This window comes from Nannobrachium achirus, assembly GCF_963921795.1.
Source record: "Nannobrachium achirus genome assembly, chromosome: 2".
Taxonomy (NCBI): domain Eukaryota; kingdom Metazoa; phylum Chordata; class Actinopteri; order Myctophiformes; family Myctophidae; genus Nannobrachium; species Nannobrachium achirus.
The window spans coordinates 11,403,074-11,425,708 of NC_137811.1; the positions used below are offsets into that span (position 1 = coordinate 11,403,074).

Consider the following 22,635-nt stretch of genomic DNA (forward strand, 5'->3'; position numbering starts at 1 on the left):
TATTAGGCCTACTGTTTAATGCCAGTGCAATTATACAGTTAATGTACACAGTGTGTTTTATATGAAGCAGTAGATTGAAATTGAATTAGGTCTATACTAATAATTCAATATTTTTCATAATTAGTCCTCCCAGTGATGTTATTATTAATGAAAACCTCACCGAAGGATGCTTCTCAATAACATGGCGTTGGTTTGTGTGCTTAGTCTAGTGGTTCTCAAACATTTTGGGCTTCAGTACCCCCTTTTCCTGATTGCTGAATCCAAGTAGGCTACCCCCTTTAATCGACAACCACATTTTGACTAGAAAATAATGATAGCAAATTAAGCAAAAGTCAAATCTTTATGTCAATATGTTGAAAATAAAAGTAAGTAGTCTGTTTTCTATTCAGTAACAGTACAATTTGTACTTAATTTGGTTTAAAGCTTTATGGAGCAGCACGTTCGCATACGTGTGTCAATGTGTTATCATTAAATATAACAGTAAAACAAATGTTTCCATTTTCTCTCAAGTGCTTCAAATACTTCAATGGTTTCCAGTGGAAATAAGCTTAGTCTTTTCATGGATCTCCTTTTAGTAGACCTTGTACCAGTGAACTGTACCGTCATGAAACTGTACCTTTTCCTATGCAAACTTCTAATAAAGTCTTCAATCAATCAAAGCCCCCTGTAGTACCTCTGCGTACCCCTAGGGGTACACGTACGCCCATTTGAGAAACTATGGTGCATGCAATAATGGATCAATGAAATTATGTTATACACCGTAGGCTATACATTGTGCGAGACATTATGCAATGTGTGTGTTGTACGTATTAAGGAGATTAAATAGGCCTACAACATCGGAACATTACAACCAACCAATTACGAAATAATCTTGGGAGAATCGGCTTCACTGAAGTTTGAGGCCAGCTGAGAGTTCAGATATTTTATTGAAATGCTCATTTAAAGGCCATACTTAATCCCAGATCAGGCACTTTGTAAAGCCAGTGGTGTAAAGTAGCCTAACATTTAATCAAGTAGACCTACTGTACTTTTTTAGGTGTTTTTTACTTTGTCCAATTTCCAATACGTTTACTTCTACTCCACTGCACCTCAGAGGCAAATATTTTTATTATTTGAAAACTTTGCTTAGACTAGTACTTATAGTTATTTTGTAGATTCTGATTATTATTAGAAAACATACACAACCCACTTCAGCCCTATACAGTACAGTACATTTCGGACATTTGAAATAGCCGATCTGCAGGTTCACAATGTGTCAATGTGGCACATTGTGAGCTTGTAGATCTTTTCAAAAGATTTAAAAACCTTTGAAATGGTACATTCTGCACGACAAGTGCTACTTTTGTACTTCAAGTACAATTTGATACCTATACTTTTATACTTTTACTCAAGTATTTGTTTTAATATCAAGACTTTTACTTGTTGTAACAGAGTAATTCTTAATTGCACTATTGAAACTTTGATTTCACATAAGTAAAACATCTGAATACTTTTTTATGTATTTTCCCCCACCACTGTTGTAAAGCTCATTATTCACATGGAACACAGAGGCTGTTCTCAGCTCTGCTGAATAAGAGCCTATTGTTGGTGTAATGTTTTATATAAATGTGTTTGGGTCCCCATCCAGAATCAATTGGGGTAAATTTACTGCAAAAAATGTATGTCTTAGGATTGCGACAAAAACAAAAAAGTCTCCATGGAATGAGTAATCAATAGAAAAAAAAAAGTCACGTTGGGGGTGAACTATTCCTTTAAGGAGAAACAGCAATGCTTAGAATGAGTGAATGCCACACAGCATACTCCTGAGCGTTCATTTATCGATTTCTAGAGTGTGCAACTGGAGCCAAATGGACTCTTAATGGTCCGTGACCCTGACAGTGAACAAACCGAACCAAATGGACCTGTACGGGTCCATTTGGTTCTGTTTGTCTACTGTCAGAGGTATAGTTGGGTCGTATAGTTGGGTCTTTAATTATTCTGAATCCATTGCAAGCATTTGTTTTGCATCAAAAACATTCCTTAGGCTATAAGCGGCCGACAACACTATGGTTTAGTGAAACCCCTAGTTTGACCCCTCACATGCTACTTAAAGCAGATTTTTAGGGGGTATTTTGTTCCTTTATAGTATAGTGTATAGTAAGTGAATGAGATACAAACTTTCAGCGGCTGTCAAACATTTTGCTACACATTTTTGCGAGGGGCATGGGAGCTCAATTTGTTATTTAACCTTCATAGTTGACAAAATCACTGAGAAACGGACCTCCGCTCTCCACGGTCACGAAAGTATCGGCTTCGACCCAACTAGTAAATGAACTGTATTTGACACCGTGTGTGTGCGTGTGCGTGTGCGTGCCTGTGTGTGCGTGCCTGTGTGTGTGTGTGTGTGTCTGTGTGTGTGTGTGTGTGTGTGTGTGTGTGTGTGTGTGTGTGTGTGTGTGTGTGTGTGTGTGTGTGTGCGTGTGCGTGCCGTCCTTCAGGCAGAGTTTGACAAGGCAGCAGAGGACGTGAAGAACATCAAGACCAGACCATCGGACCAGGAGCTGCTGGAGCTGTATGGTCTTTTCAAACAGGCCAACGTCGGAGACGTTAATATTGGTACAGCCTTCTTCTATTACAGTACATATTAAAAAAAAAAAAATAACTACTGATTTTCAAATGGCAAAAATGATGGCTACGGTTTTTGCTTTCAGGGCCACCAAAATTCTAAATGAATATCTTTAAACGTACTAAACGCGGCTGTACCAAGAGGGTAACACTTTACTTAAGGCCGGGTCTATTGATAACGCATCATATAATTCCATTTATAATGCACTAATAACGTAATAAGGCATTATACAGTAACACACGTTGTAAAAGTTCAACTTATAACAGCATTTATAATGTATGTCACTTTGCTGTGATGGTTCTGTCCCCAGATAAACCTGGCATGATGGACATGAAGGGAAAGGCCAAGTGGGAATCATGGAACTCGAGGAAAGGTAAATATGACCACACAGGATAAGCCTTAAAATAATATTGTTCAAAAGAAACACGTGTTGTGTTGCAAAATGGTAACAAAAAGGTGTGGAGCTTCCATGTGGACAACGGACAACTACCACGTTATCACACATGTGTGACCACACTCTTATCGTGTGTCTATTAGCTCCATTCACGACAGGTGTGTTATCACACTGAAGGGAGACACACCGGCTGCGGATGGCACGCGTCAAAACAGCCGCCCCCATTATGTTCGATGAACATACCCACACCGGCGGCGCCAGACACGCCGCAGGCGCACGTTCACGCCTCCCCCACAGCTCCGTTCTATTTTCCAGCGTTGCCGCGCGGTGAAAAATTTCCGCAGCGGTGTGTGTTTCCCTTAATTGTCCATTTAGTTTGAATCAGGAGAATTGTGACTTCATGATGTAAACACACCATCGTTGTCTGGCTTTTAGCTCAAACCGAATATTATGATCATACAGGAAACACTGGTCTGAAATCTGAGCAGTAGTGACCAATAATGCCAACGTTTTGCTGACACATGTTTAAAGGTTTTGTGGCCACATAGAAATGTTATCACATTAAAGGAAACCCGACCAATGGAGGCATGCAACAAACCAATTAATCCCTGATTCAGCAACACGGGCCAATTATTAGGCCCATGTCTATTGAGAAATGCAAGAAAAACATGTTTTCTCTCTCAACAGTAAACAAACCAACATAAAGTTTAAGTTTATAGAGGGTATCTGCACATTTCTAAAGTGACAATTTAAGGACTTTTTAATACCTCTAAAATTACCAATTAAACATTGGCCAAATTGTCAAATATTAGAGGCAGAGATTGTGAAAATAGCTGATTGCGAGGCATTGTGAGCATGTAGATCTGCTATTTTCACAATAGAACCGTGTTATACAAAATGTAATGCCTCAACTCTATAAGTGCTCGTCAGGGTGGGGGTCCCCAGTTAAAATATTTTGGGGGTCGCGGCCTGAAAAGGTTGAGAACCCCTGGCCTACAATATGCAACTATCATCAATGTATGGTTTTCATCACACAAAAAAAAGAAAAAAGAAAAATCCATCCATTATATTCAGGTCTAATCTATCTATAAATGCGACAAATCTCTGTCTGTCTGTTTGTTTGTTTGTTTGTTTGTTTGTAATCCGCGTATCTCGAGAACCGTTCGTCCCACCGGCTTCAGATTCGGCACGCGCATTCCCCGCCGCCGCGCAGAGTGCAGTGCCGGGCCTCGACCCGACCCGACTCGCGGTTTTCCGAAACCGGCGCGAAACGTTCGGAATCTCCTTATGCGGAGCCGATTGTTGACATCAGGCTGTTCCGGAGGAAATCGGCGCAAGCACTGAGTCATTGTGACATCACTTCATAAAAGGCTCTGACATCACGTACGCCACATGAGTCAACACAAAACCTCTGTGAATGTGTATGTATGTATGTAATCCGCGTATCTCGAGAACCCTTCTTCCCACCGGCACGCGCGTTCTCCAGATATGGGCATAAAGTCTGACATCAGAGTTTTCCTCAACCGGTACTGTGTGTGCAGAGATCTTCATATATGGGCATAAGTGGACAAAGACAAACAGATGGTCAAAACGGGTCCTATGACAACAGGTATATTGGGGTTTGCATTAAAGGGTGGGTCTGCATAGATCTCCATATATGGGCATAAAATGGATGCAGACAGACAAATACAGATATCTCCATATATGGGCATAAATGGACACTTGCAAACAGATTTTCAAAGATCTCCATATATGGGCATAAAGTGGACGCAGACAGACAGATACAGATATCTCCATATATGGGCATAAATGGACACAGGCAAACAGATGGTCAAAACGGGTCCTATGACAACAGGTATAATGGGGTTTGCATTAAAGGGTGGGGCATTCATGGGGTTTGCATTAAAGGGTGGGGCATTCATTCCCTATTTCAAATTCGGCACGTGCGTTCCCCACCGCAGCAGGTAGTGCAGTGCTCGGCCTCGACCCGACCCGATACACGATTTTCTGGAACCAGCACGAAAGGTTCGGATTCTGATGTCTGACATCAGGATTTTCCGGAACTGGCACTGTGTCTGCATAGATCTCCATATATGGGCATAAAATGGATGCAGACAGACAAATACAGATATCTCCATATATGGGCATAAATGGACACAGGCAAACAGATGGTCAAAGATCTCCATATATGGGCATAAAGTGGACGCAGACAGACAGATACAGATATCTCCATATATGGACATAAATGGACACAGGCAAACAGATGGTCAAAACGGGTCCTATGACAACAGGTATAATGGGGTTTGCATTAAGTTTGTCTCCTCCTCCATCTGTTTGTCTGTGTCCCTTTATTCCCATTATGGAGATCTCTGTATCTGTCTGTGCCTCCGACTGTGTTGCAGACACAGTGCCGGTTCCCCCTTTAATGCAAACCCCATTATACCTGTTGTCATAGGACCCGTTTTGACCATCTGTTTGAAAAAGCGACAGAAATCTCATATATGGGCATAAAATGGACGCAGATAAACAGATATCTCCATATATGGCATATATGGGCATACAATGGATGCAGAATCACAAAGATCTCCATATACGGGCATAAAATGGACACAGACAGATACAGAGATCTCCATATATGGGCATAAAATGGACGCAGATAGACAGATCTCCATATATGGGCATATATGGGCATAAAATGGACCCAGAACTATAACTGCAGTGATCTCCATATATGGACATAAAATGGACACCGACAGACAGACAGATACAGATATCTCCATATATGGGCATAAATGGACACAGGCAGACAAATGGTCAAAACGGGTCCTATGAAAACAGGTATAATGGGGTTTGCATTAAAGGGCGGGGCATTCATTCCCTATTTACATTGTTCCGAGTTGGCCAGGTCGCCGACTAGACGCTGGGCCGCCCGAAGGGCGGCCCAGCTTCTTGTATGATACAATGGGGCATGCACTTGAAAATATAATTGAATTTGTTCGAACATCTCAAATCAAATGCTAGGAGACATAGAACCTTTTGGGTGACTTGCCCAAGTTGCCCAGTTTCCCACCCCAGTCATCTTTAGCTAAGCAATGGGCGATTAACCACTCACCACTGGCATCACCAGGAATGCTGGTCCCTCATTGGCTAACCTCGCCTACCAGGCTTTCTGGGGGAAAGCCTGGTGTTCGTTCACAACAGGCCGTTTGGTTTCCGCCTAAAGCGCGGAAACCACTAGAAGAAGTGGCTTTGATTTGGTCCCCCCCCGTTTGTTTCCCCAAATCCCTATTAAAATGCTCGAGGAGCCTAGTGTAGTCTTGCCAGTCGCTAATAGTTGGACTAAAAGATGCATATACCAAACACATTTTTCAAAATCAAAACTACTCCGCATCGAGAAGTTTATTAGGTAGGCCCTAAAAGTATGTCCTTGAGCGCAGGGGAATATCTTGGGTTAAAACTGAATCCGGTTTGATCTTTCCGGCAAATTGTAGTCCTTTGAGTACTACAACATGACGTGTTGTGGTTTCCGCTCCAGAACGGTTACAACCCCGAAAAGTGAAGTGATCCCAGACTAAGGTGCGCTCACCAGTGGCATCACCAGGAATGCTGGTCCCTCATTGGCTGTTAATGATGACGTTGCCAGAAATGCTGGTCCCTGATTGGGCTACGGGCTTAAAGGACAACTTTAGTTTTTTACAACAAGGGATCATATTTTAGATTGTAATTAAAGAATATAAAAGATGAGTGTTAAAATTATTTCATTTACTTCTTTCTATTGTTTTAGAGATTCTTATTTCAGTGGTTGGGGCATGCGTACACATGGCTAAATATGCCATTTTACACAGAATAAGCCCATTCCCAAGATACAACGCAACCTTTCATGGTTGCATGTGACGTATGGGGGCTAGAAGTGTTACTGTAAATAGCAATAAAGAAACTGCTGGCTTATTGTGTCTAAACAGACATATTTAGCCACTTGTATGCATGCCCCCATGCGTACGCATGCCCCAGATCTTAGCACGGTTAACGCGATAAAACAATAGAACGAAGCATATGAAAACATTTTAACACTCACTTTTTCTTTTCTCTAATTACAATCTAAAATATGATCCCTTGTTGTAAAAAACTAAAGTTGTCCTTTAAACAAAGGACGCAGTACTTGTGCCCTCTGCTGGCGCAAGTGATGATCTATTACTTTTCCCCCCTTCTTTTAACAGGGATGTCCAAAGAAGATGCCATGACAGCATACGTCACACTCGCTAAGGAAATCATCGCCAAATATGGGATGTGAGGAAGGCAATGACGCTTAGCAGAACACACCCTGATGCTTAACTATAGCAATAACTGTTTCCTTTTTAATTTTGCTGTGTGTCTGTTTTTAAGTTGATTATCTAATGGAGCTAATTGAACGATTCCAATTTGCACTATAACATTTATTTTTAAATGATTGAGATCACCAGTTTACCTTTTTATGTTGTAATGTTTTAATAATCTATCAATGTTTATTATGATATTAAAGTTGTTATGTTTTAATTTTTTCACATTTTAGTTTGAATCCTGCAAAATTCGAATATACTGAATTGAATTAACCACAGGGAGCTGCCAAAATAAAAGGTAGTGAATGAGGTCATTGATTTTACAACGTAGATTTAAAGTAGGACTCTTTAATGTTACTGATTTGAAGGAGTCACTTCATGCAAGAGTAAGTTAAAGACGAACAATAGAACTTGGCAGCCAGCATTATTTGAAAAATGATGAGACCGGCCTTCCACTGAGGAAAGCAATAAACGTCATGCAAATGTCTGTTCTTTTTTTGTCACTTGTTAATTAAATAGCCAATGCATAAATCAGAACGACTGTTTTCATAACAAACTCCTCCGTTTTATCTGCACTTTGTTTTGTGGTGTGTGCTGTTTTTCAAGCAACAATGTCACAAAGACAAATGATTTAACATGTAGTGTGTTGTACCTGAATAAAGTGAAGTGATACAGACCTGTCATGTTGGATTGTCCTTGGGTAAGTTCACATGGGTGTTAACCTATTAAGACCTGAAAAATACCTAAATACATTGTCTAAATGCTAAAGGTTTTCTGAAAAACGGATGTTTCTTTATCTGTGGTGCTCAAAGTGTTTAATGTCAAGGACCCCTAGAAACCCCTTTCCAGGTATTGAGGAAGGAAGGGCTAGCAACTCACTTTTAAAACTTAAGGTTCTCAGTCGCCGCGACTGATCTCAGTCCTATGGATTCCATATGAAGCATGTGGAGCAGCGAAAATAGCCAATCCACAAGCTCTCATTGTGTTGCAGACGCATTGAGAGCTTGTAGATTGACTAGTTGTGCTAATTATTTTATGATTACCTAATCTTCCATAAATCTTTACTACTAGTCTCTGATATTTCATATAAAAGCAAAGTTTAAAGCCTCAATCAGTGATTTCTTCACCTGGTCGGTAGTAGGCCTATGTACTGTAGAACAGTTTTCAGGGCACTATTTGGAAAACATCATTTGACATAATTTGTGTAAATTGTTTAGAAATCAGCACTTGTGTGGGTGGCCTTGTTCAGTGGCCTTGTGGTTAGAGTTTCCGCCCTGAGACTGGGAGGTCTGGGTTCGATCCCTGGCCGAGATCGAACCAAAGACGGCATCAATGGTTGGATTGGGGGTAAGTCCCTGTGACATACTATAGCGTCATGTCCAGGGGATGTACTTGTGCATCAAGCTGCCTCAGTTCATCCCAGAATAGAATAGGGGCGTGAAAATTCCTCAAAAACTGCAAGTACTGTATATAGGATTGTAAACCCCTAGTGCAAACTGTGACTTTCATTGTGTTCCTAATGAGGACAGCAGTGTAGAGCAGCCGTCTGGGGAACCATAGGGTTTCCTGTGTTTGGTGTATAGTGTCAAAGGGTCCTTAAGTAAGACACTGAACCCCAACTGTGGCACTGAGACGGCCGGGTGGGTCAGACTGGCTCAAGGGAGACAGGAAGGCTCATTTCATGGAAGCCTGCTGTCATTCCCACACAGTGCCATGCTACACTGCCAAATTCAGAGTGTTACTTTAACACTGGGGTCTATTTGGTTTTGAGTTTTGACACAAATTAATGCTCTGCTGCTCCGGCCTAAAAAAAACGGAATAGTTGGTCTAAATGGCCACCAGATGGCGACCTCATGAAATAAAAGTTAAAAGTAGCTACAAATGATGAATAAAAAAACATATGGTGTGATGTGGTATGAGTGGACTATGCATGGCAGGAGCGTCCAACCAACCTGAGTTCAACCTCTGTTAAATCACACGTCTCACGCTCATCCAATCCACCATCTTTATAAAAAATGTAATGAGCGGTCAATAACCAGGAACACATAAAGAGATAGCCCTGAACCATAACAGGTCTGTAACTGGCAAATAAGACGTTTGAGAACCACTACTAGTAGTGGACTCATAGCCATATTGTCGAAGTAAATCAGTGTCATACATATTCTGAAGAAAACCATACCAGTAAGACACCTAAGGGCGAAAAGCAACCCCGGCCTAAAGGGTCGAGGTTGCGTCATGTCTTGGCCATCTGGCCAGTGATGTTCTGTATATCGGACCATATTAATATTGATGACATCAGGGATCTCCATATATGGGCATAAAAGTAGGCTAGTCTCGTGTAGCCAGACAATTTCTGCTAAGCAGCAAGCTAAATATGCTTAGATGATTTTTATTTATATAATGATAAATGTGCGCGATGTGAGACGGAAAGAGCGTGATAGTCAATCAACAAAAAAGACAAGCGTTACCCATACAGACCCATGTGACGGTTCTGATACTAAACTGCGACCTATGGTCGCAATGATGAAAATAAAGAACATTAATGGTGTATAAAACAGAAAATCAAGTCTTTACCAGACACATTTCCTTGTGTACGGACATATTGATGACCCCTGAGGTCATTGCTTATGAGGTTAGTCATGGCTAGGCCTGTCCCAATTATTACATAATCGTCCAATTGCAATTATTTGATATAATCGCAATTATTTTGTCATAATCATAAAATTGTTTCCATGTTGAAAAATGTTCATATATTTTCTTTTAAAAAAATAGTGGAAATAGCAAATCTACAAGCTCACAATGCGTAGCGATGCGTCACGTTGTGAGCTTTTAGATCAGCAATTTCCACTATCAATTAAGGCTGGGCAGTATATTGAAAATGTATCGATATCGAGGTATCGACATGCAAGGTATACATATCGATGAAGACTGCTTGAAATGAGGTATTGGTGTATGTGTCAAATTTAACAGACACACTATGCATGCACGTAGCACATGCAAAAAAGCAGTCCATTTGTAACCAGGTGTGGTTATTTCAATAAAACCTATACCTAATCCTTCTATGTGTACTGTGCGGTGTGCATACATGGATATGCTATTCATTATCTGGGTTAGGCAGGCAGTGGACCTGAAGCAGAAAAACATGAAAGAACATATAATGCTATTGTTTTTAATAATACCGTGAGTAATATCAATATTGAGGTATTCAACAACGTTATCGAATATCAAAGGTTTTTCTAATATCGCCCAACCTTAATATCAATGTTCTTTTCTTAAGTAAACTGTTGTCAAATATGTCAGTCATAGGCCTATATCTTTAGTTTATGTGTCATATCTGCCATGCGCAACTTCAAAGTCTAAAAGTCAAACAGAAATGTAAACGTAAATGATTTGAGTGACAATTAATCCACATGTAAAAATGTCATAATCGTGACAGCCCTAGTCATGGCATCTCCCTCTAAGCCCCCTGTCACGTTGAATTCATAACAACTGGTACTGTATATGATTCTCCTCAACTCCAATCAGTACCCTGAAAACTGCAATGCATGAACAGTGTCTCTTGATTCTGGCTTCTTGCAGGACTTGATCATATAGAGAAGGGGTCCTCATTGTTTTTTTGTTTTGTTTTTGTTTTTTGTTTAGCCCAAGGACCCGATTAGCTGAGAGAGAAATGAAGCAGGGACCGCAACTAGAACAGTGTTGTGCAGATTAAACCTTTTCATGGATTTCATAGATTGCTTCACAGACTTGTTTGACAGCACTGTCATCAGCGTAGGTTGAATTTATTTTCAGACATTTAACCTGCACGTAAACTGTCAATACTTACCGTAGTACACTTGACCTTTCACTCTGTACTTGGTCCTCTCTTTTCCCCTCAAACACAACATCATCAACATCAAACCTCTTTGCTTAGAATAGCCGATCTACAAGCTCACAGTGTGAGGCGTTGTGAGGTAGTGATTCTCAGAATAGGGATGCTAGTTCAAGCATCAGTTCAAGTGGTTAATGTAAAAAATCAAACCTCGGTTCGAAGTGAAGCGGTGAACTTTTATTCTATGTGTTCTAGAGTTATGAACTCTGTGATCTATACATTCTTTATATTCTGAATGAATTAATGATTTTATCTGGAGGGCCGAATTGTCATGTGAAGCTTAACCAATCCTCAAAGTATCCAATCATCAGACCGGGACGGACACTACACACATACGTACGTACGTACGTACGGACGGGCGGACGGACGGACGGACGGACGGACGGACGGACGGACGGACGGACGGACGGACGGGACAGATAAAACCTGTTCATTCTGGACTGATATGACCATATATGGACATGGGACACACATTTTGTTTTTGAAAAACCCTATTCATTCTGGACTGATATTCTGGACGTACAGGACAGATAAAAACCTGTTCATTCTGGACTGGAATGACCATATATGGACATGAGGTGACAGACATTTTGTTTTTGATAAAACCTGTTCATTCTGGACTGGGATGACCATATATGGACATGAAACACACATTTTGTTTTTGAAAAAACCTGTTCATTCTGGACTGAAATGACCATATATGGGCGTGGGACACACAAAGCCACTCATTGGAAGCGGCTTTCACGGCTTCAAAAAAAAAGAAGAAAAAAAAATCCCATCACAAACATTTGGCGGCCCCACTGTAGTAACTCTGAGGAGCCCCAATGGGTCAAAGACCCCCTGTTGAAGACCCCCCCCTGTTCAATATACTTACAGTATGTGTAAGCTGTAAGCTTATAGAGCTTGTAGGTCGTCTATTTTCGGTGTAGAGATCTGGTGCAGAAGAAAAGGGGAAGGGGTCAAGTACAGACCCCTAGGGGGCCCTGGTCAACAATGGACATGGGGTTTAAGTGCTTAGGGTAGGGTAATACTGTATATTGTCGACTCCTAGCTGAGTCTTATTCGACCGTGCCCAGGATTGAACACAGAACATGTTAAGTTGAGCACTTTTTAGGTTATGTCACATTGGGGTTTGACACAGAGGGCGCCCTCTCTCCTGGAGTTCACTCGTCGGCCTTGTGGACCGGCTTTACTCCTAGTGCCTCCAACACCTCTCGTCTATAGTCCTCGAAGTCACCTTGAATCTGATTGAGCGAGCAGTTCTCAACCACCCACAGTTGACACTGAGTCTCGGTGATAAGCCTGGCGTCGTGGCTCACAATGATGACGGCTCCTTTGTACGTGTTGATGGCCTCTGATAAGGCGTCGATTGACTCGATGTCCAGGTTGTTGGTGGGTTCGTCCAGGATCAGTACGTCGGGTCGGCGGCAGGCGAGCTCGGCAAACATCACGCGCGCCTTCTGTCCTCCGGAGAGTTTGGAGATCAGAATCTTGTGTGCGTGGCCTTCCAGGCCAAAGCGACCCAGGCACTTCCTGGCGTCCTGTTCGACCAGGTTGAAGTTCCTCATGAGATACTCTGTGGCTGCTTCGTCCATGTTCAGTTGGTCCGCGTACTGCTGGCAGAAGAAGCCTACTTTCACCCGATGGTTCTGCCTCATCTCGCCTCTGGATGGGCTCAGTTTTCCTGTGAGGAGCAGTAACAGGGTACTCTTTCCGACGCCATTGGGTCCAACAATGCAAATCCTGGACTCCCTGTCAATTCCAAAGTCCACATTCTTAAACAGGGTCAGTCCATCATAGCCAAAGTCAACACTATGCAGTCCCATGATGGGTGTCCACCCATCTTGGAGTGAATGTGGCTCGGGGAAGGTAAAGTTGACGGTGTATTCTCTGGGTCTCTTCAGGAGCTCTGTGCTCTCCTGGCTCTCCTCGTCCATGCCTCCCCCCTTCTTCTTACCCTTCTGCTGTTTTCTGGTCAGCGCCTCCTTTGTCTGCTTCTCGGCCTGTTTGGTTGACTTGCCACCTTTCTTGAGTTCCTTCAGCTTCTTCTCCTGCTTCTCGTACTGCTTCTGGCACTCCGTGAACTTCTGCTTGTACATCAGCTTAAAGGCCAGGTAATTGCCCCTGTAATAGTACAGTTTCTGGTTGTCCAAGTGGATGATGTCTGTGCAAACACCATTCAGGAAACTCTGATCGTGGGAAACGACAAGGAGAGTCTTCTTCCAGCCTTGAAGGTAGTTGTTAAGCCATATAGCGGCGTTCAGGTCCAGGTGGTTGGTGGGCTCATCCAGCATCAGGAGAGTGGGCTCCATGAACAGAGCTCTGGCAAGGGACACTCGCATTCTCCAACCTCCTGAGAACTTGTTGGTGGGTCTGTTCTGCATCTCAGGAGTGAAAGACAGGCCAGCCAAGATACTTCGTGCTTTGGGCTCAGCGGAATCGGCTCTAATGGCATCCAGCTCTTCATACACCTTCTTTAGTCTCTCTGACACACCGTCATCTCCCTCATCTCCCTTCTCCAGCTGGGCCAATAGCGTCTTCTTTTCTTCCAAGAGCTTCAGACGCTGAGTGTCTGCCTTCAGTACTGCCTGGACTGCAGGGGTGTCATCCGCCTGAACTTCTTGTTCACACAGCAGCAGATCAATGTTGGGGGGAATACTTAGTGCTCTGTTGGCTATGTGTTTCAGTAACGTGGTCTTTCCTTTGCCATTTGGTCCAACCAAGCCATATTTCCTGCCCGCCACAATCAGAAGGTCAGCATTGATGAAGAGTTCCTTTCCGTGAGCTGAAATACTGAACCTCTCCAGTTTGATATCAGAGGCATTCTCCAGCATGGCCTGTCTAGAGGACATCTCAGCTTGGGACAAAGAGAAGTCCTCTTCTGCAGCATCCTGGGCAACCTGCTTCTCATGCTCCATCTGTTTCTTTTTCTTCTTTTTCTCCTTCCTGCTGAGGTTTGCAAATGGGTCGTCATCCTGCTTCTTGGCCTGCTCTGCTATGTCTTCAGCCTCATCCATATCACTCTGGTCTTCCTCCTTATCCTCGTCTTTGCTGCATGGCGGTTGAGATGGTTTTCCCTTATTCTGTAGTGTTTGGTCCTTGGACAGTTTGGGTATTGTCTTGAGCTTACTTTCATCTTTCTTCTCTGGTTCATCTTCCCCTTCAGATGCTTTGTTCTTGCCGTTAGACACCTTCCCAACCTTCTTGTTTGGTGGTCTGTCGTCTTCATCTAAAGAGCTTTCCTCATCATCATTGTAGCAATGACTAAAATCATTCCTTTCTGTATTGTCTTCCTCATCAGATGCAGCCTTCAATTTCCCAGACTTAGATTTAGCTTTTTTCTTACCAACCTTAGGCACCTTCTTAACCTCCTTGTTTGGACTATCATCATCTAAAGAGCCTTCCCCATCATCACTGTGGACAGCCTTTTCTGTCTTCTTATTTTCCATAGCCTTCGCATTCACAGGCTTGGATTTGGCTTTTTTCTTGCCCTTAGACACTTTCTCGAGTTCCTTTTTAGGTGGTCTGTCATCATCTTCATCTAAAGAGCCTTCTGCATCACTGAGAACAGCCTTCTCCGTCTCGCCTTCCTCGTCAGATGCATCCTTAACCTTCACAAGCTTAGATTTAGCTTTTTTCTTGCCCTTAGACACTTTCCGAACCTCCCTTTTTGATGGTCTATCATCATCTGAAGAGCCTTCCTCGTCATTGTGAAAACGACTGACAGCAGCCTTCTCTTCCGTCTCATCTTCATCGTCAGATTCAGCCTTAACCTTCACGGCAGACTTAGGTTGAGCTTTTTTCTTGCCCTTAGACACCTTCTCAACCTCCTTTTTCGGAGGTCTCTCACCTTTGTTCAAAGAGTCCTCCTCCTCATCACTCAGTGCGAGGATAGAAAAGCTGTTCTCACGTTTATTTCTCCTGGCACCTTTACTGGGAACAATTGCAGGCTCCTCTGCCTCGTCATCACTGGCTTGCACTAACTGTTTTTTCATCTTCTGCACACCTGTGACACTTTCATCTCCTTCACCACCTCCCCCTTTCCGTTGTTTCTTCTTCTTTTGAGCCTGTTCTTTTTGCGTTTCCTTAAAACGACTGACAGCAGCCTTCTCTTCCGTCTCATCTTCATCGTCAGATTCAGCCTTAACCTTCACGGCAGACTTAGGTTGAGCTTTTTTCTTGCCCTTAGACACCTTCTCAACCTCCTTTTTCGGAGGTCTCTCACCTTTGTTCAAAGAGTCCTCCTCCTCATCACTCAGTGCGAGGATAGAAAAGCTGTTCTCACGTTTATTTCTCCTGGCACCTTTACTGGGAACAATTGCAGGCTCCTCTGCCTCGTCATCACTGGCTTGCACTAACTGTTTTTTCATCTTCTGCACACCTGTGACACTTTCATCTCCTTCACCACCTCCCCCTTTCCGTTGTTTCTTCTTCTTTTGAGCCTGTTCTTTTTGCGTTTCCTTCACAGGTGCCTCGTGCTCCTTTTCATTTTTGTCGTGTGTGGCAAGCTCCTCAAAGAAGCTCTTTTTGGCCTTTTTATCTTTCTTTCCTTGCTTCACAGCTGCTGCTGGGGCCACCTCATCACCATCCCACTGTGCTTTCTCTTTCCCTTTCTTTGGCATTTCTCTTCTTGTGTGTCTACCTGTTCCATATAGTTCGGAATAGAAGGTGCCGGCTTACTCAAGTCTTTTATGTTGGTTGTGACATCACAGTTAGTTCCAGTCTTGCATTGTGATTGGCTGAGAGACATTCCATGAGGAAATCACTGATACTAAACAGTGTCCCGCCATGGTAACAGCTGCAGATGGCCGACATCACGACTGATATCACGGAACACCATATATGGGCATAAACGGGTTAAACAGTCTGCATGCTGACATCACTGATATTAAACATTGTCACCACCATGCTAACAGCCACATGCTGAAACAATGCCCAAATAATGTCTGTCTGACATGATGAAACAAGTAACCAAATTTGGAGATGACTGACATCACTGACTGACATCACTACAGTGCCAAAATGTGGAGATTCCATCACAGACTGGCCTGGATGCAGAACACCATATATGGGCTTAAAAGAGAGCCAGACAGACAGAGATAAAAATTGATTTTTTGATTTGAAGTTTTATATTGTTATCAGCTAAATGATTCACTATTTTTAATGGCACCTGCATGTCTTTTTTAAACATCTGTGATCATGCTGAAAGTTGAATAAACATAAACAGATAAGCGATCTCCATATAATGTATGGGCATGAAAGGGACACGGACAGGCAGATACAACGAGCATTGCACAACTGGACGTCAGTGGTGAGTTACTATTCTTTTTTCTTCCCTATTTTTACATCTCTCCAATGTCTTAGAACAGGCTGACTCTTCAAACCTGAGCCTCTCCTTATGGCACCAACCAACTGTCTAAAAGACGGGTTCGCTCAATACTCTCAATGACATAACTAGAGAGAATGAACAAAGACTACATTTCCCAAACCTTACATGAATCAAATCATCACCATCCACAATTTAAGTATATATTTTTTAGCATCACAATTCTTTTCATCCATAATATATAGCCTATCAAACAGAAAAATACACACACCCCTGGCAAGTGGTATGACCCAATTTCCATAGCCACCCTATATAAGGAGCACTGTGGTCATGTGATACTCTTCCAGTTGACCACAAACAGGAAGTGGTAAGAATGTGTTTGTATAAATGATGATCTTTGCACATGTTAAAGTTAACCAATACATGTGCATGTTTTAAACCAACCCAGGGGCGTCATGGGGGGGCCTTAATTATTTGATACTTTAGCTATTGAAATATAGCAGATATACAGCAGTGGTGCTGCGCTGCGAGCTTGTAGATCTGCTATTTTTGAATAGTTGTGAGAATGTGTGCAAATCTTTGATTATATGTATTCTTTTAAGCGAACATTTGTAACACATTTTTTGCTTCTGGGGTTTCCTGGAACTAAATATTTTGAGATGGGGTGGGGGGGGGTCCGTGGCCAAATACATATCATTTTGGGGGTCCTTCACATGAAAACGTTTGAGCACCACTGATAAAAACATGATTTTTTTTTTCAAAAAACCTTAGAAGGATTTGAAATATCAAAGACTTGCACAATTAAAAAGAAAAAGAAAAATCAGATCTACAAGCTCGCAGCGCGGCACTGTGAGCTTGTAAATCTGCTATTTTTCAATGGTTAAGCACCAAACAATGCGTTCCTAATGCATTCCCAGTCTGAATGGGTTAAACCCCTCCCCCTATGAAGAACATTCATGGGGGGCCCACCACAGTAAATCCTTGTACCCAGGGGCCAGAATTTGGTGCGACACCCCTGAACCAACCAGCTGTATCTGTGTGTTGATAACGAGACGAGAACAGGTGCGCTTCCTTAGATTGCTGCCACTAATTTGGGCAGTGGGTGCTTAACTCTAGGTACAACTGAATGCAAGGATCCACAGAAGTTCAAAAAGCAGCTCACCAGAATGAAAATACAAGTTATTTGTAACTTGGAGGATTGAATGAATAGTAAAAGGTATGTAGAATGAAATGCAAACTGATACAAACATTTGAATGCGTAGGTAGGTAGCTATAGCTACCTATATAGCATTCAAATGTTTGACCTTGAAGCCGTAACACATGGAAATTGTGAGATGTCTTACAATGTCATGGTAAACATACTGCACCACAAAATCATGGTAATGAGTAAAATTATGGGAATGTACCAGATAATGTATGTAATCAGGAAATCAAAACTTAATTAAACACGTGAATATGTAATCAGGAAATCAAAACTTAATTAAACATGTGAATATGTAATCAGGAAATCAAAACTTAAACATGTGATGCTGAAAATATCTAAGTGGGAATGGCAGTCTGTCTTTTCCACATCAAGTCATTTCCACTTTATTTCCACTTTGTTATATTTCAGCCAATATGATAAAGATCCTGTAGGTTTTTTTCTGAAATGGGGGTACGCATAACCCTAGGGGTACACAAAGGTAGGGGCTACTCAAGAAAATGCTCCCAAAAAATAAAATGTGAAATATAAATCACGATAATATTATTCAGTTAAATAAGTAACTACGATTGAAGTAGGAGGGGGAAAAGCATACGGTTTGGTTTAATGATGACACATGGAGAAACTTATTGTGAGCCTGATAGTTGCTATTTTGCTAACCCAAATTGCATGGTAGGCAACTGGGATGTGTTTGAATGCATTGAAGTTGTTGACATCAAAACTGGACTGAAATGTTATGGCTGTTGAAAATAAAGGAGGCATTCTTTGAAGCTCTTTCACTCTCTTATTTGTGATGTTATATTCTTGAAAAAGGGCGGTTATCATAAAATCATATACCACCAATTGGTTTTAATACAGTTTTATAAGCAAAGTGTTGTTGGGTAAAGGGGGTACTTGGATTCAAAAATCAGGGAAAGGGCGTACTCAAGCCAAAAAAGATTGAGAAGCACTGCTGTAAGTAATAACCTACAGGACCTTATCATAAATGGGTCTAATGCACTGTATTTCAGATACATGTCTGTCTGTCTGTCTGTCTGTCTGTCTATCTATCTATCTATCTATCTATCTATCTATCTATCTATCTCTATCTATAAATAATGGGTATGCTATAGTCAATGTTTTAACAAAATAATGTATTTTTTGTCTTGGCAGGAAAACATGAAAGAATGGCAGGGAAACAAATGGAAGAAATGGAGAAACCAACAGAAGACCATCCAGGTACAGCATTCCTCTATAAAGATACGTCACTGTCTGGCCAAAACCTCTTAACTCAATTTTTGAGGTTTTTTAATAATAAAGCAGGGCTATTGAACACCCTTTATATCTGAGTGTTGGTTAAAATAATATTGAACCAATGGAAAGTAGTAACAAGTGCTTGGGACAAAACCTCCTAACTCGACACTTTCTGCCAAACCAGCTAACTCCACCCGATTGGCCCTCAATTGTTTTTCATAAATATGTGCAATTGAACACCCTTTATGTCTGTGTGTTGGTTAAAATAATATTGAACCAATGAAAAGTAGTAAAAACTCCTAACTCCACTTGAGCTCATTTTCCCGAAAATGAACATTTTGGAGTTGGTTTCGGCCCGACAGCAGAAATATACCAGTGGGTTTTGGGTTGAATAGTTGTAATGTCATCCAGAGGGTGTCAGTGATTTGAGGAATTCCACAGGCACGTAATCCTTGTGGTCGTCCTCCTGAATTGAGTCTGCTGAAAGGTAGAGACTCTTCTGTAGGGAAGTCAGCCAAGCATATGTTGTTGATTTCTCGGATGTCATTGTTCAGAGGAGTGTATACACATACAATGCCTTTGAGAAGGTTGTCTTTGTTGATACATCCATTTCGCAGGTCAGGAAAGGTGTATGAAATCAGAGTATTCAGATCCTTTTGTTTTTTTATTTTTGTATATAGTAAACAGGTCAACTTGGGCAGCAGAGATACAGAAAATAAAAAATTACAATGCAACAATTTTTAAACACTCATTATGTTACGGTTCATACAGTCCATGTGTGAGAGGTCTTATTCCATCACAACTTCAGTCCGTTATAAAGTCCTCATTCTGATCCTCCAGAAACTACAGATCTGGTGTGCCTGTTAACAGACTTTCCAACGTCACATTCCCCGTCCCAGCAACATGCTGGACAGGTCTCCAGATACAACGGTGGAATAGTAAAATAAAACAAAAAAGTTGGGTAGATATGAGATGTACAAGGGAATAAACTAAAAACATGACAGGGGTAGAAACATAACACACTCAGGTACACAGATTGTCTCACAGAATATCCAGAATATCCATTTTCATGTAAAGTATCCATTTTTGCCAGTATTTATAAAACTTCTCCAAGCACAGCCTTACAGAAAAAGTAAGTTTTTCCATTTCATAAATGCTTCGTACAATGGCTGTCCACTCTTCCCTTGTTGGTGGTTCTTTGTTTAACCATTTTCTGGTTATTGCCTTCTTACCGGCTACCAATAATATTTTGAGGAGGTATTTGTCTGCTGTGCTGAGATCGGTTGGTATATTACACAAGTAAATGTTGGTGAAGTTACATTCAGTCTCAAATCCCATTATTGTGTTGATATCGGATATGATCTCTTGCCAGTATGTTAGGATTATTGGGCAATCCCAGAATACGTGGAAGTGGTCAGCCATTGTATTATTACATTTCCTCCAACAGACCCCAGATTCCGGAGTACCATTCTGTACATATTTTCTTCTTGGAGTAATAAAGAATCTAATCATATTTTTCCATGAAAACTCTCTCCAAATGCCAGAGCTAGAGGTGGTGGACATTACATTACATATATTCAACCAATCGTCGTCCTCCAAAGTTATACCTGCCTCTTTTTCCCACTTAGTTTTGACATAAAGGGTGGAGTGATTCCCTGCCGTCTGTATACTCGAGTAGATTCTTGATATTAACTTTTTGGTGGTGTTGCCCTTGTAGGCATCAATGAGAATATTGATGAGATCTGATTCAACCTTCTCAGTTTTTATATTTTTGTCGTAATGATGTCTCATTTGAAAATATCTGTAACGATCTTGTTTTCCTAAGTTGTGTTTATCAATTAGATATTGAAAATCTTTCATACCTTTAGTAGATGAGATCGAGCTGTATGTTGTAATTCCGTACCGGATCCACTGTTTGAATTTATAATCTAGCCGTGCTGGTGCGAAGTCTCTATCGTATGCCACCCACTTCAAAAGCCTTAACTCTCTTTCTATGTTTTGCCTTTTACATTCCTTAAACCAGATGTTTAGGGGGACCTTTGTCCAATCGCCTAGTTCTTTTGTATGCATTTTCATGAGGGTTTTATCAGCCAAAACGGCTTGAAGTGGGACATCCAGTTGATCTAATTCTATATCCTTCCACCTGGCCTCGTATTCGTCATTACACCAGCAGACTAGATATCTCAATTGAGCCGCTTTATAGTAGCCTTCCAAGCAGGGTAGAGATAAGCCCCCCTCATCTTTCGGTAGTTGTAGTGTTTTGAAACGTACCCTAGGTTTACAACCCCTCCAAATAAACCTGGAGATCATACGGTTCCAATTATCAAATTGTTTCTTTGGTATGTCTATAGGTAAAGATTGAAACAGGAATAGCAACCTTGGCAAGACATTCATTTTTATGGTTTCTACTCTGTCACACAAACCTAATACCAATGGAACCCATCTATCCAAGTCAGCTTGTATATCTTTTGTGATTGAGTCATAATTTTCTTGGTAAATATTAGACAGATTTTTAGGTATATTAATCCCCAAATATTTGATAACTTCCATATTCCATTTAAAGTCGTATTTCTTACGCACGCTCTTGTGTGGTGAGTAGTTAAAAGAGAGGACTTGTGTTTTGTCTATATTTAGTTTGTACCCAGAGTATGTACCATATGTTTCAAGACGTGACATGAGTCTTGGCAAACTAGTCTCTGGGTCAGAGAGTGTCACCAATACGTCATCCGCGAACAGGCATATCTTATGTTCTCTGCCATAAAGTGAAATTCCTGATATGGATGTATCTTCCCTTATTGATTGCGCAAGGGCTTCTATGAATAGCGCAAATAGGGCGGGGCTTAAATTACAACCTTGGCGGCAACCTCTCTCCAGTTTGACTACACCGGATAAGCTGCCGTTTACTTTAATTCGGGCAGTTGGCTGATAGTATAGTGTCTTAAAACATGTTATAACCTTTTCGTCAAAGCCAAGGCGTTGCAATACCAGGTATAAGAATTCCCAACGACAGGCATCAAAGGCTTTTTCCGCGTCAAGGCTAATTGCTAATGACTTTTCATTGCTTTTGCTCATCTTGTCTAATAAGAACAGAGCACGTCTGATATTGTCCTGTGTCTGTCTATTTTTTATGAAACCACATTGGCACGGATCAATTAAAGTTGGAAGGATGTCTTCTAGTCGTCTTGCCATTACTGAGGCGAATAGTCTATAGTCTACATTCAAGACAGAGATAGGTCTATAGGAGCTACATTCCTTTCTGTCCTTGCCTGGTTTCGGGATCACCGATATTATAGCTTGTCTCCAAGAAACAGGTGTCTCTCCGCCCTGTGAGTATTCAGATCCTTAACCAAGTGTTGTGGTGGAATTTGGATCTGAACTTATGTGTCCTTGTGAGTGAGTTTTCCATCCCCTAAAGCAAGGAGATAGTTGGAGAAGTCCTTTTCAGCGGTGTCTGTCCTCATGTTGATGTTTAGCTTGTGGTGCTTCATGAGAGGATAGAGTGGTGACATCTGGATGCATGCTGTAACTATCTGGCAGGGACGTGCTGGCCATTGGGAAAAGCGGGACAACTCCCGAACGGCCGGTTCATTCCCGGCCGGTCCAGGCCGGCCATTAGGAAAAAAATTAAAATAAAATGTCGGCCTTCGTTCCAAGTAAATCGTCACTGTCGGGCAGAAACCTTGTATCTC

The 22,635-nt window shown here is 41.6% G+C and overlaps 3 protein-coding genes across 3 annotated transcripts in view; 2 read left to right on the forward strand and 1 right to left on the reverse strand.

The window, feature by feature from the left end:
• Positions 1-7,290, forward strand: part of acbd7 (acyl-CoA binding domain containing 7) — a gene marked incomplete at both ends in the record, with an annotated part of 7,903 nt that extends 613 nt beyond the window's left edge. The window contains 3 exons of the mRNA XM_080739698.1: positions 2,478-2,595; positions 2,916-2,978; positions 7,217-7,290. Coding sequence (XP_080595824.1) covers positions 2,478-2,595; positions 2,916-2,978; positions 7,217-7,290 — 255 coding nt within the window. The remainder of the gene's footprint in view (positions 1-2,477; positions 2,596-2,915; positions 2,979-7,216) is intronic.
• Positions 1-22,635, forward strand: part of fam171a1 (family with sequence similarity 171 member A1) — a 293,547-nt gene that overhangs the window by 148,994 nt on the left and 121,918 nt on the right. The window lies entirely within an intron of this gene.
• On the reverse strand, positions 12,350-15,808 carry LOC308296424 (ATP-binding cassette sub-family F member 1-like; the record flags this gene model as incomplete). Its single annotated transcript, XM_080739711.1, has 1 exon — positions 12,350-15,808. The coding sequence occupies one exon, from the start codon at positions 15,806-15,808 to the stop codon at positions 12,350-12,352; it is 3,459 nt and encodes a 1,152-aa protein (XP_080595837.1).